The following is a 13,098-nucleotide window of genomic DNA, read 5'->3' on the forward strand; positions in this document are numbered from 1 at the left end:
TCTATGGCTTTGTTAAGACGGTCGGAGGCTCATGCAAGCGCTTTGTTCTGTGCCACAGAGCGGGAACCAAGTACTCCGTCAGTGTGTTTGGGATGTTTGACGGTGGAGAGAGCATGCCATTGGCTGGGGAGGAGAAAACCACTCTCTCTGACGCACCCGGGCCCCCCGCCTACCAACCCACAGGTAAAGCCCATGGTGTAACGTCTACTGTACGGTGGGACCTTTGTCAAACATTCGTAGACAATGAAGACATGTTGCACTCGGAAAATACTCTCCAAATGCCACTGGCTGTAAACTATGCCGTTTTCCACTTTCCTTAAAGAGGATTGTCTCACAGAATTGCAGGCATAATGATATTTCCATCTGGCCTCTTTCTGGGCTTTCCTTGTGCAGTGTTGTTTTTTCCATGTTGGGTCCTCTATGCATAGCTGGGACAGACCTAGCCAACATATGCTTCATTTATTTTAGCTCTAATTTGTGATAATGGCATATTAAGGGGATGGCAGTCAGACAGCATGTGCGAAAGTGAGAGAAAGTGTGCTCGACAGAATGTTCCACAAAAGGTTTCCCTCAGCCCAGCTGTGGGCCTGGTCTTAATGAAGAGCAGATACTCATGTTGATGTCGCTGAGGGTCAGGCAGATAGAATAGAGGCTGCTCCATCCCCAGTCTTAACAATGTGCCAGTTTATCTCTGAAACCTCCTGACGCTCACCTTGAACCATCCCTAGTGAAGAGGAATGTAAGAGAGAAAAACACTCACAGACTGTTCCCTTTAGACTTTTACAACTGTATAAAAACATTCAGAGTAAATTCAATTCAATTCAATTGTATTTGTATAGCCCTTAATCACCATTACAGTCTTAATGGGCTTAACAGGCCAAATAGGTATGACACCCCCTGACCCAAGCCCCAACAAGGGCAAGAAAAAAAAACCTTAATCAGCAAGGATGAAATCTTGAGAGTCAGTGAAATGCAAATCATGGAAAGCACAATTTCTTGAAAATGATTTATTCCAACTCCAAATCCAATTGCAACTCATTAGTTGACACCAACCAAATAAGGCATCCTGCCAGCTAAAGATAATAATACATGACTTGTGAGGAAGACTAACCGAACCCTGACCACTGTAAGTAGAATGAAATCTCCCTTAAAGTCGTATATTTCTCATTTCCATTCAATGTCTGTCTGTCTGTCTGTCTGTCTGTCTGTCTGTCTGTCTGTCTGTCTGTCTGTCTGTCTGTCTGTCTGTCTGTCTGTCTGTCTGTCTGTCTGTCTGTCTGTCTGCCTGTCTGTGTTTTTCTGCACCTGTCTGTATGTATATTTCTCACTTCATCCATTCATTTTAAGTTGACATCTGGTCTATAACCAGATGTCCAGAAGGTTTGGCAAGTGTTGTGGGGACGGTGTGTGTGTCCTTTTGTGTGGGTTGGCGGGGGGGAGGGTTGGGGTGTATTGGGTCTGGAAATCCCACATCATGATGTGAGCTGTTTTTTAATTGCAGACAGTGACAGATCATACAACGTCTTGCCTTTTCCCTCAGTGCATCCACAGGCCTTCTGTTAGGCCTCGATGGAACGGATGCCTCACTTTTCACCAAGCAGGTGCCAGGAACAAGTCAAGCCGAGGGGCGACCCTACCACACAGCAGCCTCTCTCTCTGTGTCTCTGTGTCTCTTTCAGAAGGCCCACTGTCCTTTATGGGCCCGTCAGTGCATGCTTCCGCATCGCACCTTGGAAAAATGACGCAGCAAATGTTGATACAATCCCAGCCATGGCTCTGAATACTCGTGTTGATCCCGGGGGAAAGACTGAGAACGTCTGGGAAGAACTTTGAGGAATGAATGTGCTCTTATATGGATCTCAATAGGAGGAGCAGAGACTAAATATTGTGTGTTTATGTGACTGTGTAAAAAATGTTTGTTCTAATGAGTCCCTGGGGGGAAATGCTATTGATGTGTGGTCAAGTTCAACATCCTTGTACCGTGACCTAAAATTTTTTTTTCCCATGCGCCTTTCCATACTCTCTATCCCTCTCTCCGCTCAATCTGATTTTTCACTACCTTAAAGTAAACATTTTTCTCACATGATCCACCAAATTCTTTGTACATTTTGTGAGATTTGTATTTGAAAGAAATAACAACACAGTTTTCGGGGGACGCCTTCCCCCACTGACCTCTCAGACGTGAGGTGTAAGACCAAGGCTCAGGCCGACATCGTGATCCTGGTGGACGGCTCCTGGAGTATCGGACGTCTCAACTTCAAAACCATCCGAGCCTTCATCGCCCGTATGGTCGGGGTGTTCGACATCGGGTCCGAGAGGGTCCAGATCGGTAGGGTTCGATGACGAAAAGTCAATTCTCGTGTCTGGCTGCGGTATGCGTTGTTCTAACCTAACCATGGGTGATTGCTTTAGGTCTGGCCCAGTACAGTGGAGACCCCAAAACTGAGTGGCATCTGAACGCTCACGATAACCGGGACTCGCTGCTGGAGGCTATTGCTAACCTACCGTACAAGGGGGGAAACACCATGACCGGTAAGCTAGCCTAGGATGCACATGTCGTGGGTCAGGTAATGCAATCAGAAAGTACAATATTATATCGCTGTGTAGAAGAGTACAAGAGTTAAACGTATGTTCATATAGCCATGGTACTTTCCTAACTGTGTGACAGATGAATAATGTACGTGTCCATGTCGCAGGTCTCGCTCTGAACTACATCCTCCAGAACAACTTCAAGGACAACGTGGGGATGCGCACCAAGGCCCGTAAGATAGGTGTTCTGGTGACTGACGGCAAGTCCCAGGATGACATCATCGCAAACTCTGCGAACCTGCGGGATCAAGGCATTGAGTTGTACGCCATCGGTGAGCTCACGATGTGAAATTTGCTGATTAACGCGATATAAAAAATGAGATGCTTTTTAATATAATGCCTATTTGGAGTCAAAGTAGCCCATTCATCCTTGCTCTTTGTAATCTGTTAGGCGTGAAGAACGCTGATGAGAACGAGCTGAGGTCCATCGCCTCCGACCCGGATGATATCCACATGTACAACGTTAAAGACTTCTCCTTCCTTCTGGACATCGTGGACCGCGTTACGGACAACCTCTGCAACAGTGTCAAGGGATCAGGTATATTTGTCGGGAAAAGTATTCATATGTTTATCGGACAATGTTATTTACTGTCTGTAGTCACGGGAGATGTCTTCAATTATTTTATCCCTTTATCTCCTGAAGGTCAAATTTCAGAGAAGACAAATCCTCAAGTCATTCACGTTCTTCTGTTTTCCCACAATGACAAGGGGACGCCCCCGAGGCCCCCACAGACCTGGTGACCTCCGAGGTGACCCACTACTCCTTCAGAGCCACCTGGATGGCCCCTTCCAGCCCAGTGGAGAAGTTCCGTGTGGAGTACGTGGACGTGTCCGGACGCCCACAACAGGTATGGATGCACTCCAAAGAGCTGGTTGCATACACATTTCTTTGGAGCATTGTGGAAAGTGTAGTGCATTTGGCAGATCTGCCTTTATTGGGTTCTGGCTCTGGCTATGTCCCCTGACACAGTGTGGTTGATGTTGAGTAAAGGGAAAACGTTCCTTAAACCTTCCCAAACGTCCTTCACACTGTGTGGTTTCTTCATTATACAGAGTGCAAAGCAGGGAAAAGCTCTGAAGGCCGTAAAAGCGGATTACAATTTAGAAAGTAAATAATGAATTTCGTCTCTTGGGCTCATTGCTCTATTTGCCAGCAGGGTTCCTGCAAGGCCTCAGGATATATGCAACAAATCCATTTTTTTGTGTGCGTCTGAATTCAATTACACATATAATTTGTTAGTTTTTGTTCAGCTCCAATGGTTTTCTTTGTTAGCACACTCGGTGGCTGAGGTTATGATTTCTGAGTGGGGGATCTGGAAGTCTCCAGCTCAATTTAGGCCAGAGGCCTCTGTGGTTTTAATTGGAGCTTTTTAAAAAAGAGCCACTTGTGGTTACGTGTGAAGACAAATAGAGCCATTGTTTGTTGTGCAGCTTAAAACCAATTGCTCGTTTACTATTATTAGCACAACAGAAAATGTGTTTTATATTTTTTTAAACATATTTCACAATGGATCCACGACAGACAACAAACACAGACACACAAACATACACACACGTAGACAAGCTCAAGCACGCACACACACACACACACACACACACACACACACACACACACACACACACACACACACGCACACACACACACACACACACACACACACACACACACACACACACCTGCTGTAACTTTATTATCGCCAACAGGTGTTTGTTGACGGCAGCCAGAACACCGTGGTTCTGCAGAGCCTCAACCCTTTGACCGAATACCAGGTCAGCGTGTACTCTGTGATCGGAGAGGAGAGCAGCGAGCCACTCAGAGGGGCGGAGACCACGTGTGAGTGTTTCGCAACATTCAGTTCACCTCCAAGCCTGTCACTCCTATCCCTATAGCCCATAGTACAGGTGTGTGTCCTAAGGTGTAAGAGTGCATGTGAAGCAACTTATTAAAGCAAGCTGATATTGGATTTTCGGACTTGATCGCCCATGACTGTAGGTTCTTCATACAAGGTTCACTCACTGATTCAATCTTCTTCTTCATGCTCTTTTCGAAAGGAGGAGGAACTTTCAATATATGAGTTTGTCATTGGCAGGCGGCACACGATTTCCTGTTATTGGGAACGAAATGAGATATGCATGGTTTATATTAAATGGCAGTCCTTGGAAGCGTCTTTTACTGCTTTCAGTAGTAAAAGAGCAGATGTTTTTTGGCCGCATCAACAGTTTCATACTAGACTTCTTTTACAGCACCCAACATCTGAGCGTTGTGCAATGTTTTTAAACTCTTTCTGAATCCTTTCAACAATAACCCACAGTACAAGTCTTGGATTCAGTTGCATAATATTACAAAACAATTTCCCTCTTCCAAATACTGGGTTTCCGCCGCGGTTGACGTGAATCAAAGAATCAAACAGTTGCCTGTTGGACTTGTTTCTAGCACAATATGTGGCAGTGTGGTGATAGCGGGCGCATAATTGAGTTAACCCTAACACAGTAAAAGTCCCCAACAAAGCTTAGCAGCTCTTCAGAGTCCTCGCTTCGCTTTCTTTCAAGTTCTTCTTGTTTGTTGTTTTTATGTCTTAACTCCCGAATAGCACTACATTTTATAGCTTAAGTCAAAGGCAGACCTCCATGAAAGCACACCCATACGTTCTCCCATAAGTTCTCTCTATATCCTGTCTTTGGATGGCCAAAGTAGACAGTATGCCAAGCATACATGGTGCGGACTTGAATATTGTGTGTATATGTGCTCATAACGAAACATACAAGTAGACTTGACAATTCCGTTAGCCGTCATCAAATGGTGCTCGAACAGGACCCCACCAACGCCATATACGGGCATCTGCGGTGATGTCACCGATGATGCCTCCTGCGTTATCGCTGACGTGCGTGCCCTTTCCCCAGTGCCCCTGAGCGCCGTGACTCGGATGACCATCTACGACGAGCAGGTGACCACCATGAGGGTGAGATGGGAGAAGGCGTTGGGGGCCACGGGATACATGCTGCTCTACAGCACCATCAACGCCACGCAGCCGGCCAGGGAGCTGGAGGTGAGGCTGACCACTGGCCTACACACACATCAACAGGCGCACATGCATATGCACAGACGCACATATAGGAGGTGCGTTTGTGTATGCGCGCAGGCACACACATGCGCACACACACACACACACCTCTGAGATAAATATGCATGCATATATACGTAGACACACCACCTTCACGCGTCAAGTAAGAATACACTACAGATAGTGCTGACCCATACACACACACGCACACACAGTCCCTCGATCACACTATCTCTATCTAACACTTTCTCTCTCTCTTTCACACATACTCAAACACACACAAACACACACACACACACATACACATTTATTCACATCCTGCCCGGTGACCAACAAACTCCAAAAGCATGTCAGCAAGATCCTGACAGAATACAGATGTCATCCACTTTAACAACATTGTACAAAGCCGCCAGTGTTCCCCATAGGAAGGAATGGGCTGAAACAGAGGGAAAAAACAGAAACACAAACAGAAAAAGAAAAAGAGCAAAACCTGCCACAATACACAAAGGGCTGGGCAGAGCCGTGAGCGCTCGCTGCCAGACGAGCGTCATGGTTCTGCTCATGAAGTGTTAAAACCCAGCGGCTCTTAATTGGAGCGGACTCATCATCCTCGGGAAACGCTCTCTCTGAGCCGGGGAAGGAAGAGAGAGAAAAAAAGGTTTCCCCCCCCCTCGCCCCCCTCCCTTCCTCCCTCTCTTCGCAGCCATGTGTTTAACCGTGACCTGGTCCTCCCTTGCAGATGCGAGTGGGAGGGGAGACGACGGAGGTCCAGCTGGACAACTTGTATCCCAACACTGCCTACACGCTGTCCCTCTTCGCCCTGCACGGGGAGCTGGCCAGCGAGCCCCTCACCGACCAGGGAGTCACCCGTACGTACGGCCAGGCCCTCGCTGAGCGTTGACTCGCGGCCCACCACGTGATGTGAACCTCAGTCGGCAATAGGGTTTTTCTGCTCGCTGTAGCAACGGTTGGATTATTTTAAGACATCCCTGCTAGATTAAAGTAGCTTCTTTAATCCTTGATCACAGAGAAGCCGAGAAGCTTCTTTGTCATGTAAGTGATTCAACCAAATGATTCGATTAAATTAATCCTCACTCTGTAGAACAATGAAAAACAATAAACTAACACTTGATGTGTGCCGGTAAAAAAAAGATCTGTAAAAATACGGAGACAGAGATTCATTGATTGCACTGAATGTCACTGAATGTCAAACAACACTTTCCGGTCTCTTCCCAGGACCCAGGCCACCCTCTGGGAAGCTGAGGGTGCGAGACGTGACCCACAGCACCCTGTGGCTCGACTGGGACGCCGCGCCCGGGCCCGTCATTAAGTACCTCGTGACCTACCAGCCCGATAACGGAGAGGCCAAAGAGGTGAGCTTCGGATCCCACGCCCAGAAACCTTGTAATCGGGTCTCTCTGGCCCGCTTGTTAAAATTGCACACATCCACATCAGACCTATCAAGGGACCATTGAAGAATTTCCTATTTTCCCAAAAATAATACCACACCTCATAGACAGCGCTGTAAACATTTATACTATGAAGAAAGGGACCTCCGAAGAATTTCCTGTAATCGCAAAGAACGCCTCACCTCATGGACATCGCTCTGAACACCTCAAAGATGTGGAAAGGTCATGTAAACGCCGTCCCAAGGACATCCTTGTCCGCTGCATTCCGTTTTTTTGTTCTCTCTGTGCGCTCATCCTTGTTGTCTGCTGGAGACATTATGTTTGAAAGGGATGAGAGAGACGAGAGTTTCGGTTGACCTATGGATCACTGGACCCACCAAGGGCGCCCCCCCCTCTAATGGAAGAAGCAGCCGGCGAACCAAGCTCAGGCATTTCTGTATAGATCCTCATACAAGATATATGTTTATTCCACATAGCAGTGGCGCACGACTTTAAAAGGGCACCACCACTGTATTGCTGTGGGTTTGTGGTTGGACTCTCTCACTAACTGGGGGTTAGTGAATACATTCTGTTCACTAATCACGGTACATTGACTTCTACATTTACTTTCTAAACTCCTCCTTAGAAAGCAAATATTTATAAACTCTGATGAAACTTGATGTTGATATTGAAGTTCGACAGTTGCAACGTATGTGGTTGCTTGTTGCTTGAGAGGTGAAAGAGTACCATGATTTCCCTTGGGTTCTCCGTCTGACCTGAGATATATCATTCGAGACAGCATGGCGCACACACCATCCAAATATAGTCAACAGTTGTCATGACTCGGAAAAAGGCCAATGTATCATTGCAGTTAGCAAATCAAGCAGAGCGCCATCTCTGATTTACAATACAAACGAGAAAACAAATGTCCGGATATAGCAGGGGAGTATAAGCCCAACGGTGCTCAAAATGAGTGATTGCTTGATCTTCTTGATAGTCCCATAACTCAAAGGGAAGGGGGACTCGCAGCAGCAAAAAGGATCATTGTGATTCCAGATATTCAAGGAAAAATATTCAGGAGAACACCGTTTTGTTATTCTTCGGCTTCGGGAACACGAGCAGAAATTTGAGGCCTTTGTGTCAAGTTTACAACACACTGAGAATCGAGACTTTATTCAAGGCCTGGGGGAACATTTGGCTACGCGTCCTGGAAGTGGGGACCTTCTAAGTTCCCCCTTACTTGATTAATGCATTAGATGATTGATACCTCCTCGTAAAACAACGTTTCCCCTTAATACAGTCCTTTCATGCTAATGTGCCGGTGTTTGACTCTCCCCCAGCTGGAAGTGGACGGAGGTGTTACCACCAGGCAGCTGGACAACCTGATCTCCCAGACCGAGTATGCGATTGCGGTCACTCCCGTGTATGCCGAGGGACCTGCCGAGCCCATGCTGGGAGAGGCCATCACCGGTAGGAGACGCAGCAGTCACATCCCCACACTTGCCTTCTGATGGAAATGCATGTCTCTCTCTCTCCGACCCCTCTCCCTCAGTCTCTCGCCACACTCTGGAAAGATGGGAACTTAAAGCCTAGGGGATTAGGGGGTTGAGGCGAAACTTTGATTGCGTGGTAAACAAACTAGTTTCCAAACCTTGGATTGGGGCATATTGTTTCTATAGTTTTTTTTGCAATGTAAAAGGAAAAGAAGCACTGACAACAGTGATATTGTGTTTCATTCCATTGCCACGTACAACTCAAAACCATGGAATGAAGTTGACTGCCGTCTCATTTGAATGGGCTGCGCCGTAATGGCGGTGCTCCAATAATGTGTACGTGTTTGTGTTTGCTCCATAGATGTGGTTCCTGCCCCTAAGAACCTGCGGTTCTCTGAGGTTACTCAGACGAGCTTCAAGGCCCACTGGGACCACGGAGCCCCTGATGTAGCGCTGTACCGTATCGGCTGGTCCAAGAAAGGAGACAGCGAACCCAAATTCGTAAGAGAACACCAGGCTGTCCACAGGCCTCACGTTCATTCATACATGCTCATTTGTAATGAGTACCGCAGAAGGATCTATGGCTAGGGATGGATAAAGATTGTTTTTCATTTGGGAACATCTGCAAAACTGACAGGATGCCTTGCAACCCGCACACACCTACACACACACGACGCACACACACACACACACACACACACACACACACACACACACACACACAAAGACCATGAAAAAGTCAGTTTAGGGGTTCTTTTCTCATAATGACTCGACTGGAATCCTCATCCATCTGCTTCCTGTACATGATGTTTGCAGGGTTTCCTCCAGGTGATAGTAGGAAACTGTGGCGGTGGTGGTGTTGGGGGAGGTCCCCAAATGCCAGCAAAAAGAACATTTGCTCAAAACAATGGTTGGGCTGCTTCAGCTACCTGTGAAACCCTGGATCTTCTGGTGTTTCCCCTCTTCCTCAGGCCATCTTGAACAGCGATGAAACCACCCATCTGCTGGAGAACCTGGAGCCGGACACGCCCTACGTCGTGTCTGTTACCGCCATCTACCCCGATGAATCTGAGAGCGAGGACCTCCTGGGAACAGAGCGCACACGTAAGACCCACTCCCTGGCGATCGCTTCGGCGGTTCGGCAAATTCATTCCACATTTTATCGAAAAACAAAAGCTAAATTGATTTTGTAATGTTATGAATGGACTTCCATGTGATTTTTGTTTGATTTCATTACAGTTGCCGCTGAAATAATGATTCATTATTTCCTGATAAGATGCTGAATAGCAGTTAGGAGATACTAGACTACAAGTTAACTACAGCATATGTCAAATGTGGGGTAAAGAATCGATCCATTACACTCTCTATTTCTGCCTCTATAGTGCCCAAGAAAATGGTTGGATGTAAGTATGAGGCGGTAAAACAAAAGGGGTTCCCTCCCATCCCCTGACGTGATGAAAGCATGTTTATTAATTTATTCATCAATCCATCATCACTAGTCCATCGACCGAGCATCATTGTGCCATTGAGCAAGGCATCTAACCCATTCATTGGTCCGATGGTGCGGCTCTGTGGCTGAACAGAGATTTTCATGATCATGTGTGTGTCTGTCTGTTGTCTGGTTTACATCCCATCGTCCATGTCAATCATCATCAGGTTGTGAATGCCGACTACAGAACGCTATGTTCTTGCTCAGAAAAACGTAAGGAGTGGTTCAGGGTTTTTGCTATGCTTGCCTGGCAAGATAGCAGTTTCCTCCCTCTTACGTTGTTTCGGATCATCGAAATCATCATCATGTTCATCATTGCTTGGAAACTGTTCCTTAACCATTAATGCAGCCATCAATCCATGCATCCTGTCATCCAACCATTCATTTTACCATCCATCCATCCTTCCATCCATCCATCCATCCATCCCTCCCTCCATCCCTCCATCAATCCATCAACCCATCCCTCCATCCAAAAATGTTGCTTCCCATCCATCCATGATTTATCTATGCTACCATCCAGCCATCCTTGCATAAGAAAAGGCAAAGTGCCGTCTTTTCTTCTTTGAAGCCACAATCCTTGAATTCTACTGCCAGTAGAAGCCATTTTCTCGTTATTTAAGAGTGTGATTGTACAATGTACGATTCATTCGCGTTGATTTAAACCAAGTGTAAGTCAACACATAAAGGATTGGAGGCTCCTTGTAAAAGAGTAAATACGTCTCCATAGTAACGTATTCAAACATCAGGATTGTGTCTTTAAGGGGATGTTTTCAACCACTCTGTCATTCAGAGTCAACAACAGACACATCGGCATAGACCTAACTTTGTGTGTGTGCTTCCTGCTTGTGTCGGCAGTATCCCCCGACCCTCCCACCAACCTGGTTGTGTTCGACGAGACCACCACCACGCTGAACGCCAGGTGGAACCCTGCGGGGGGCCGTGTCCAGAACTACAAGATCACCTACGTCCCCACGGCAGGGGGCCGGAGCCAGACGGTAGGGCCACCCACTGTATTTACATCAGAGAAAAACATTGGACAGTATAATTGTCGGATAGTATGTACATGCTGTTCCACAAACAACGGACACAGGGATATTATGCGACTTGTTGGCGCTGATATTCTTGCTACAAATGAAATGAGCACAAAAGTTCATAATAGACGTTGGAAGGTTAGGAACGGTTTTAACGTTTTATAGCCGATGCATCCATCATTTGCACACAGATAAACCCGGGAGCACACCCGCCCTAAATGGCCCCGTAAGACTTGAGCCAAGATCCTGCGACCCCCAATCCTTGGAGCATATCTTAACTTGCGATATATTTGTCCGCGAGCAGCTCTCTGAGATCCCCGAACCTCAGTATTTAGAAGCAACCTCCCAAAGTAGGCCTTCGTCAGGCCTCCCATGACACGGTTTTAGAGCCAAAGATTGAGCGCCACTTTTGTAGTACACTTCTTGATTTAGTAGGACAACGCATTGGCCATTTACTAGAAACAGATGGTTATGCTTGGGAATTAGGCAATCTACGACCCTATATGCATCTGGATTTACGTGTACATAGTTTATATGTGTGTGGAGCAGATTTAAACTGAGTCAAACTGCCTCCACTTGGAAGGCTTGTGCTGTGTGTAGATCACAACACGTACATCAAGGGGGTCTTTGTCTTGGAATGTTGTAAACGTTGTCTGAAGCGTTTGTCTAACCTAACGTCTTTAGTTCCTGTAAAGCTCGACGGAACGTTGTTTTCTCTTTATTATTTCTCCCAGATGTTTGCGTTGTTAGGGTGAATTCAGGGTTTCTCCATGTAAATGGCACTAGTAACAATACATGTTATCCTTTGGTGGATTTCTCCAGTGATTATTCGTCCCTTCAAAGGCTGCTTGAAGCTGATGCGCCGCAGGAGGGCTGTCAGAGGCCTCGGTTGGTGACCTGTTTTCCATTCTTAGAAAAGAATGGAATGTTTTCCCTCCTGCTCATTGGAGAAGCGCGACCGCTCCGACTCCCTGCGTGAGATCACAACAAATAAAGGTTGAGGCACTAAAAGCAAACTGGAAGGGAAAGGTCTGGAACCTGGAGCCAAGTCCCTTAGGTGACCCAGCTGGGTTTCCACACACACGGCGAGGCCAATGGGCCTTTTTCATATGTCCTCTGTAGAGACACGTACTCGTTGAAATGACTGGCTGATTCAAGGGATTTTTATGCCGTTGCTTAGATACAATTCCGATTTTTCTTGATCCCAGTCTCCTCCTCGTAATTGCAGAGATCAGTGAGATGTCGAGAAAAATTGATTGTCTCAAAATTGGAAAGACAAACAGATATACATGCTGACCCATAAATATACAACCACAAGTATAGACCAAGAAGAAATATTTGGACAGTTACAGAAATCTTGGTTTTGCCTTACTATACTTGGCCCCGGCAGAGTATACTATCGATTTACAAAAGTCGAACAATATACAGCCAACATTTGTTGGCATTGTAGTTGTTTTCAGATCCGTTTTTTCCATCAGTTTATTGACATAAATTTCAGGAAAGCCCTGGGAAAGTTGTTAAGCTCTGTATCTCAGCCATAAAACCAAACTGTTATTCTATCGACTTGTTTGTGTTAATGGGGTTATTATTGTCTTTTTATTGCTAATAACTAGCTTTAATTTATTTGACAGGTTTTTTGAAAATTCCATCAATGTTTCGTATTCCCCTTAGCGATGCATTATAAAGAACATCATGAGCCCTGGCAAACAGGCAGTTCCAGAAACCAAACTCGTGATTTACATGTTAAACGTATTGAGTTTATAACTTGGAACGGTCGATATTGAACAGTTTCCATCGTAAAAAAAGGGAACAGAAAAAGTGCTAACGGCGTGCAGCGGACCAAACAGGCTTCCATTATTTCTTCTTTCCCCATAACCAGACTCAGGTTGGAGGAAAGAAGACCACAGTCCTACTGCCCAAGCTCACCCCCAACACAGAGTATTCCATCACCGTGGCCGCAGTGTACGCCCGCGGGGCCGGCGGTGAACTCACCGGCCTCGGCACGACCAGTAAGTCATCCCGAACAGGGTTATTATTTATTTCCCA

At 46.3% G+C, this 13,098-nt stretch overlaps 1 protein-coding gene across 6 annotated transcripts in view; it reads left to right on the forward strand.

The window, feature by feature from the left end:
• col12a1a (collagen, type XII, alpha 1a) overlaps positions 1–13,098 on the forward strand; it is a 63,438-nt gene that overhangs the window by 19,390 nt on the left and 30,950 nt on the right. For 3 of the 6 annotated variants that reach the window (XM_030356428.1, XM_030356423.1, XM_030356425.1), the window contains exons 17-32: positions 59–183; positions 2,180–2,329; positions 2,413–2,532; positions 2,697–2,861; positions 2,981–3,127; positions 3,298–3,437; positions 4,294–4,423; positions 5,491–5,636; positions 6,391–6,520; positions 6,888–7,024; positions 8,380–8,509; positions 8,894–9,033; positions 9,504–9,636; positions 9,915–9,935; positions 10,877–11,016; positions 12,932–13,061. In XM_030356428.1, coding sequence (XP_030212288.1) covers positions 59–183; positions 2,180–2,329; positions 2,413–2,532; positions 2,697–2,861; positions 2,981–3,127; positions 3,298–3,437; positions 4,294–4,423; positions 5,491–5,636; positions 6,391–6,520; positions 6,888–7,024; positions 8,380–8,509; positions 8,894–9,033; positions 9,504–9,636; positions 9,915–9,935; positions 10,877–11,016; positions 12,932–13,061 — 2,084 coding nt within the window. The remainder of the gene's footprint in view (positions 1–58; positions 184–2,179; positions 2,330–2,412; positions 2,533–2,696; positions 2,862–2,980; positions 3,128–3,297; positions 3,438–4,293; positions 4,424–5,490; positions 5,637–6,390; positions 6,521–6,887; positions 7,025–8,379; positions 8,510–8,893; positions 9,034–9,503; positions 9,637–9,914; positions 9,936–10,876; positions 11,017–12,931; positions 13,062–13,098) is intronic. The other 3 variants (XM_030356426.1, XM_030356427.1, XM_030356429.1) reach the window with 2 other exon arrangements.

This window comes from Gadus morhua, chromosome 5, assembly GCF_902167405.1.
Source record: "Gadus morhua chromosome 5, gadMor3.0, whole genome shotgun sequence".
Taxonomy (NCBI): Eukaryota; Metazoa; Chordata; class Actinopteri; order Gadiformes; family Gadidae; genus Gadus; species Gadus morhua.